General features: G+C 60.8%; 1 protein-coding gene across 1 annotated transcript; it reads left to right on the top strand.

Moving 5' to 3' along the window:
* Nucleotides 1–2,814: 2,814 nt before the first annotated feature.
* NAGS (N-acetylglutamate synthase) lies at nucleotides 2,815–6,968 on the top strand (the record flags this gene model as incomplete). Its single annotated transcript, XM_084238415.1, has 7 exons — nucleotides 2,815–3,343; nucleotides 3,901–4,175; nucleotides 4,288–4,501; nucleotides 4,737–4,917; nucleotides 5,533–5,704; nucleotides 5,803–5,985; nucleotides 6,815–6,968. Exons 1-7 carry the CDS (start codon nucleotides 2,918–2,920, stop codon nucleotides 6,966–6,968), a joined length of 1,605 nt encoding a protein of 534 aa, XP_084094541.1. The 5' UTR covers nucleotides 2,815–2,917.
* Between the last annotated feature and the right edge of the window lie 679 nt (nucleotides 6,969–7,647).

Consider the following 7,647-nt stretch of genomic DNA (forward strand, 5'->3'; position numbering starts at 1 on the left):
TGAAGACTCTGTGCCTGCAAGTGTCCTTCAGGTGTAGTGAAAGCACTGCCAGCTGTCAAGCCTGTCCCCACACCAGGTTCCAGTCCCCTCTGTGCCCACCTACACTGAGTGGCAAGTACCAAGGGATCTACCGGGAGGGAAAGCCCTGGCAGTGTCTGTGCTCAGGACTGAGAACCCTGCTAAGGGAAGATGTTGGGAGGGTCAGAAGGTCGTGTCTGTCCCAGGATCTCCAGGCCCCAAAGCCTGTTGCGCAGCCAGGACCCTGGCTCTGGACACAGTGACAATGGAATTGCTCTGAAAAACAAAACAAACAAAAATAACCAGTTTCAGAGGCAGGGAGAGAATTAGACTGGAACCACAGGCAGCAATGATCCTGCTGGCCTCAGAGGGCCGGGGTCTGGTGGGGGTGTTGACCCCCTGCACTCACATTCTCCTCCTCCAGAAAGAAGAGCCTGGCCTTCCCCTAGAGAGAGGTGATGGGGACACAGTGGCCCCACGGTCACTGGGCCAGGAGTTAATCATCTCCTGGGATATCCCGGGGCCCTATTGGCTGTCTGGAGCCACGGCCCTCTCGGCTGAAGCCCAAAGGAGTGGGAGGCAGCTTCCTAGTCAGTGTCCACCCAGGGAAAATGGGGCTGATGCTATTTGCTACTAAAACAGGTGGGTCCTCAGAGAGCCTCTGTATGAGGAGAGAGACATCAGCCCTGCCCTCGGGGAGCCCCAGTCTGAGAGTAGAAAGGCCCAGCTCCTGCCCTGAGAGGTCTAGTGCAAGAGGCCACCCTTGCCCTCACAGGGGCCCCCATTTGGCTGCAGCTGTGGAGGAAGGACCTGGAAGGGGAGGAGGGCAGAGCTCCAGAGCAGCAAAGGTGGGAGAGGGGCCAGGGAGGGCTGCATTCTGATGAGAAGGTCTGATGGTGCCCAGGGAGGGGGCACACTTGAGAGTGGGGCCTCTGAAGGCAGGGAGGGCCTTGGGGAGAAAAACAGTTATCCAGGAGCTACCAACCCAGGGGCTAGGACCCCCTCCTCTGGGTCCTGGGGGTGTGGGAGAGGGGAGCAGAGTAAAAAGGGAGAGGAAAGATGGCCCTGCAGGTGGCCTTGCAAGGCAGGAGGTACAGCCCACCAGGCCTCCATGCTTCACGCCCTGTGGGAACCCAGGATTTCTAAGTAGGAACATGGAGGAGGCCTTCAAGATCAGCTCCCCCGACCCCATATGTCTCCTGCTTGGAACTGTGCACACACTCAGATGTGTGTGTATGAATGGGGGCGGGGGGGACAAGGCAGGGGTTGGGCATGCACCCAGAGTCCTCTGGGAAGCTCAGGAGAGAAGTAGCCCAGGTTCCCCATTCAGACAGACCCCAAGAGTCCTGGCTTCCTGCACTGGGAGACAGTACTGCCCAAAAGGGAGCAAAGAACAGGGGGTGGGAACTTGGAGAGCCTCAGGTCTGTTCATGACACTAAAGAGCTGTGTGGCCAAGTCTCTGTCCCTGTACAGCGGGTTTCCTCCTCGGTGACACCCTAGTGTGGGGCTTGATCAGCATGTACCCAGGTGTAGGGGATACACAACTAACAGCACGGAGGTGTTTTTAGAGGGCCAGTGGATATGGTGTGAAGTAACAATACATTCTGTGAAGGGTTTCAAGTTCCGTTTAAATTTTCTTAAGGCCTCCCCGGTGGCGCAGCGGTTGAGCGCTGGGTTGCGAAGCTGCCCGCAGCCTCTGCAGCGCCGGTTCGATTCCCGGCTGCTCCCCGGCCACCAGAGGAGGGTCCCACATGGCGCACAGACCTCTCCTGCCGCCCGCTGCTCCCCTCAGCAGTGTACTTCATCAGTCTGCCTGTTCTGTGTCCTGCTCTGGCTCTGGTGAATTCTCTCACCCTCCCGCACTTCTGACTGTACCCAGTGCTTGTATAAACAAAACAAACGAACAAACAAACAAATAAATAAATAAAACATGCCTCTATAAAAAGAAAAAAAAATTAAAATAAAATCCAAAAAAAAAAAAAAACCTTTAAATAAATAAATAAATAAATAAATTTTCTTAAGAGCATGGCTCTAGAGCAGAGGCTTTGCCTCAAAGACTAGCTCCACTGTTAATGTCCTTGGCCCTCACATATTTCTGTGCCTCAATGTCCTCGTCTGTAAAATGGGGATAATAATAATGCCCGTCCCCGAAGTCATTTTGAAGACTTGAGTGAGTTACTATTGATGAAGTGCTTTAGCCTCCCAGGGTGCTAGGTTAATAACACTGTTCGTTTTCCTTTGTTCTCAAGACTTTCTTCCCTTTATGGCCAGTGCTACTGGTCTCTTGGTTACAGTCCCAATCTTTTAAGCTTAAAAAGTTTAAAGAAAAAGTTAATACTAAGAAGGGGTGATTTGAGGGAATGACCACATTCTCCAAGGCAGTACCCACAGACTAGAGGTGAGCGAGCCCTGGTAACCTGATTCCAGTCCTCTTGGACTCCGGCCACAGCACAGAAGGAGGCAACCCCCCACTAGCCCCCGGGCACTGCTCCATCCCCCCGCCCCACCTCTCCTTCCTGTCTCCTCTGGAAGTAATTCAACCCCGATGCCCTAGTCAGAGTCCCCTTTATTCATCAAATACCCCGCAGACCCCCAAAGCCATCCCTGGGTCCTCTGAGTGTTTCCTGGAACCGGTCTTGGCAGCAGACTAAAGACACCGCCAGCCTTTATCGCAGCCTCGTGACCCTAGCGGGTGGATTCCGCCCCCACCAGGGGCGGGGGATCCTGCCGGCCCCGCCCCCTGACCCACAGCCTGACCCTCCTCAAGCGCACCCAAGGGCGACTCTGCCCCCGCCCCTGGCCCAGCCCCGCCCCGCGGCCCGTTAAGAGCCCCCCGGAGCCGGTAGCTGGGGGCAGACGGTCACTCGTTGGGGGTGGGGGCGAGCCGATGTGGTTGTCATGGCGACAGCGTGGCTGGACAGAGCCCTGAGGGCCGCTGCTGCGGGTAGAAGGCTGCGCGGCCCCCGGGGCGCTGGGGACTCCCGGGAGCTGAGCTGCAGCGCGCGGCGGCGGGCGGCGAGTGGCACTAGCCCCGGGCGCCGGCTCAGCACCGCCTGGGCGCCGGCTCAGCCCGCGCGAGAGGAGACGGAGGGCGCGGAGCACGACACCCACTCTCCAGCCGCCGAGGAGCAGTCGTGGACGCCGGCCCCCGCGCCCCCGGCGCGCTCGGAATCCCCCGGACCTCCGGCCGGCCGGTCGCTGGTGCAGCGGGACATCCAGGCCTTCCTGAACCAGTGCGGGGCGAGCCCCGGAGAGGCGCGCCAGTGGCTCTCGCAGTTCCAAACCTGCCACCACTCCTCCAACAAGCCCTTCGCTGTCATCGAGGTGAGCGGAGCCTCGTGCCAGCCGTGTCTCGATGAGGGGATGGGAGTGGTGCGGCGCCCTGTCGCCCGGCCTGGTGGGACCCGCTGTGGACTGGACTCGGCACCGCGAACCGGGAAGGAGCGCCCGGAGGAAGGCCGGGGACGGGGGGCGCCGGCGCAAGCTGCGCGCACTGCCAAGGCTCTTGCCCAGCTGGGTGAGGAGGCCCGGGACTCCCTCCCGTCAAGTGTGATGCTCTGGAGAAGGCCATTTTCTGCCTTGGGAGCTGCTGGGGGGTTAGACGGCAAGTGGGGAAACTGGACAGGAGCAGCGGTACGTCTGCCCTGCCCCCCCCCACCCCACCAAGTGTCCCAGAGTCCAAGGTCGCAGGGAGGAGCAAAGGGTGGGTGTGAGATAAGGGGATGGCAAGACCCAGCGGGGCAAAGGGCCAACCAGAAAAAGGACCCGACAGTTGCTGGCAGGGAGGGGCGGGAGAGGGCCCTGACTCAGGCGGTAGGAGAGAGCCGCGCAGCAGAAGTCGGCGCCAACGTCGAGACTCCTGAACTTGCGCCCCTTCTCAGGTGGACGAGGAGGTGCTCAAGTGCCAGCAGGCCGTGTCCAGCCTGGCCTTCGCGCTGGCCTTCCTGCAGCGGATGGACATGAAGCCGCTGGTGGTCCTGGGGCTGCCTGCTGCCACATCGCCCTCGGGCTGTCTTCCTTTCTGGGAGGCCAAGACACAGCTTGCCCAGAGCTGCAAAGTGCTGGTGGACGCGTTGCGACATAATGCCGCCACTGCGGTGCCTTTTTTTGGCGGTGGGTCAGTGCTGGGCGCCGCCGAGCCGGCCCCCCATGCCAGGTTAGTGCCGGCCTTGCCTATCCCAACATGCCGAGATGGCGCTCCAAGACCCCTCCGGCTCAGCCCCACGAGCCTGGAGGGGGCGCTCTCGAGCACCACGTCTGGCCCACAGCTATGGCGGCGTCGTTTCGGTGGAGACGGACCTGCTGCAGTGGTGCCTGGAGTCGGGCAGCATCCCCATCCTGTGCCCCATCGGGGAGACGGCGGCGCGCCGCTCCGTGCTCCTGGACCCGCTGGAGGTGGCCGCATCGCTGGCCAAGGCGCTGCAGCCCACCAAAATCATCTTCCTCAACACCACGGGCGGTCTGCGCGACGGCAGTCAGACGGTGCGCCCCGTTCTCACCCACCCCCGCCCCCCAGCCCGGGCCTGGCTAAGCCCCTGCACCCCAGTCTCCAGCCGGGTGGGTGGAGAGTGGAGTGGCAGAAGGGGCTCCGCGGGAGGTGCCTGGATCCGAGCCCGGCCTGGAGAGAGCTCCCGAAGGAGGAGGGCAGGGGAAGGTGGTCAGCAGAGGCCCCGGAGCACAGGGGCCCATCCCGGACGCACCCCTTCCCCGGGCGCAGGTCCTGAGCAAGGTAAACCTGCCGGGCGACCTGGACCTGGTGACCAGCGCTGAGTGGGTAAGCAGCAAAGAACGGCAGCAGATGCGGCTGATCGTGGACGTGCTCAGCCGCCTGCCCCGCCACGCCTCCGCGGTCATCACCGCCGCGGGCACGCTGCTCACCGAGCTCTTCAGCAACAAGGGTGAGGCCGGCGGCGCGCCGGAGGGCGCCGGCGGGTCCCGGGGGCGGGGGTGAGCAGCACGAGCGGCTTCCCCGCCGGTCGGGAAGCCGTCGGGGGACGGATGCCCAGCAAAGGCTTCCTGCCCTTGCGGAAACCTGGGGGAGATGGAAACCTGGGGGCGACTGAGGAGAAGGCGGACGGGACCGGGCTGGAGCCGGGAGGCACCGGCGGTGGGCGGGGCTTGGGAGTGGGCGTGGTCTGGGAGTGGGCGGGGTTGGGGGCGGGGTCTCGTGGGGCGCGCGCGGCTACGGGGTGGCGGGAGCGGGCGCGGGGGCGGAACCAGGGGCGGGGAAGCAGATTTCGAGGAGAAGGCGGGACTAGGGGAAGCAGGTGGAAATACGGGCGATCGCCGGGACTTGAGGGGCAAACTGTCTGGGAAAAGCACCTCCTACAGTGACAATCACACACAAATCTACCAGACGCCATCTTATTGTGGAGATGTCCCAAAGAGGGTGATTGTCCCACCGGGGCACCGAGTAATTGCCCCATCAGGCATCCCCACCAAGCCTCTCAAACGAAGAAATGAATGGGACCCGGCTTTCGGCTAAGCTCACCCCTCCTCCATCCTACCCGCAGGGTCGGGGACCCTGTTTAAGAATGCGGAGCGGACGCTGCGAGTGCGCAGCCTCGACAGCCTGGACCTGCACCGCCTGGTGAACCTGATCAACACCAGCTTCGGCAAGAAGCTCCGCGACGACTACCTGGCCTCGCTGCGCCCGCGGCTGCACTCCGTCTACGTCTCTGAGGGGTGAGCCTGTGGGTCCCAGAGGGCAGAGACCTCAGGGGTAGAGTCGGGCAAGTTCCGACAAGGAGAGTTCCCAGCCTGCCTCTCCCCCGCTGCGCCAGGTACAACGCAGCCGCCATTCTGACCATGGAACCTGTACTGGGGGGCACCCCGTACCTGGACAAGTTTGTGGTGAGCTCCAGTCGCCAGGGCCAAGGCTCCGGCCAGATGCTGTGGGAGTGCCTGAGGCGGGACCTGCAGACGCTTTTCTGGCGCTCAAGGGTCACCAACCCCATCAATCCCTGGTAGGTCCCCCCTCCTCCTCTCTAGTCCTCACCGGCCAGCCCTGGAGTCCACCAGCCTGGAGGCTCAGGCTTCCCCTCCTTTCGTTTTCCCTCCTTTCCCAGGCAATGTCCCCTCCAGTGTGGTCCGACATTCCCGAGAGTAGGGCACAGCCGGAGCCTGAGATCTCCCCCCAGGGGGAGTGCAGGGTTAACCTGAACCAGCTCTGCCCTGCTTTCACACTTCCAAGGGAGCTTCCCCCTCCCCCAGCAGCCTTTCTCTCCCAGGGTCCTGAATCCTGACCCTTCAGGCTCCATTCCAGGCCTATTGCCAAGCTCTGATCCTCCACCCACTGCATTTCCACAGAGCACCCCTTTCCTTCCACTACCACTCCCTCGCCCCCAATTACCCTGCTCTTCAGGCACCAAGAGGTGAGTGGGGACTCGGGCCCAGGCTGCACAGCCAAGACTGTGGAGGAAGCAAAGAATGTCCTCACTCTAACTTTCAGAGCTGTGTGACCGGCAAGTTACCTAATTTCTCTGAACCTTAGCTGCTTTTCTGTAAAGAGCATAACACCAGGGGCCTCCCCTGGTGGCGCAGCAGTTGAGCGCTGGGTTGTGAGGCTGTGGGCAGCCTCTGCAGCGCCAGTTCAATCCCCAGCCACCAGGCGAGGGTCCCACAAAAAAAAAAAAAAAAAAAAAAAGAGCATAACACCAGGCTCTAGACTGCTGCTGAGGATAGAATCAACTAGCAGACAACAGAGTGTCTAGCGTGTAGGGGTCTTCAGCAAATGGGCCAGTGAATAGCAGCACTGGCTTTGCCTAATACCAGTGTCCCCCACCCCCACCCCAGGTACTTCAAGCACAGTGATGGCAGCTTCTCCAACAAGCAGTGGATCTTCTTCTGGTTTGGTTTAAGCGACATCCGGGACTCCTATGAGCTGGTCAGTCATGCCAAAGGGCTGCCAGACTCCTTCTGCAAGCCAGCTTCTGACCCAGGCAGCTGACCCTCACCACCAGCCCTGCTGGCCCTGGAACAGCCAGGGTGGACCAAAAGCCAGGCCTGCTGGAGGTGACCCCGGCAGTCACAGGCGTGTTGGCCGAGCGATCTACAGGGAGAAAGCAGCCCCCAAACTCTGCCAGGGGCAGGCACTCATGTGGAGAAACACAGGAAGGACCCACCCAAGACTCCCACTTGCTCCAAAGCCACAATTAATGGCCTCCGATATCTGGTCTGGGGATTTGGAGGCGGGGGAAGACTCGCCTATGAGGGCTCTACTCAGGGTTAACCTTAAGGGTGAGCCAGTTTCTGTGGCCTCTGTGATGTGTTTGGAGGTTCCCTTGCCATCTGCCTGATATCTTACCACTCATTTTAATTCTTTTGGCCTTGCCACTTTTCAGCAGGCCTTGATTAAAACACAAATGCTTGTCTGAGTCAGCTCACACTTGAAATTACCAGTGATCCTCTGGGAGCAAGATGATGAGGGCTGGGGGGCACCTTTCCCAACCTCTTGGGGCTGGAGCCACGAAAGGGCCACCCATTCTGTTCTCCTGGCACTCAGGCTTGGGACTGAATGTCAGCCGGGCCCCTGAAGGGAGGAGAGGTGCTGAATGAGATCATCTCCCTCACCTGGTGTCAAAAGTCATCAGGAGGGGCCCCCTACCCACAAGTTAAGAAACATTCTG

The sequence above is a fragment of the Talpa europaea genome, assembly GCF_964194135.1.
Source record: "Talpa europaea genome assembly, chromosome: 7".
NCBI classification, from domain to species: domain Eukaryota; kingdom Metazoa; phylum Chordata; class Mammalia; order Eulipotyphla; family Talpidae; genus Talpa; species Talpa europaea.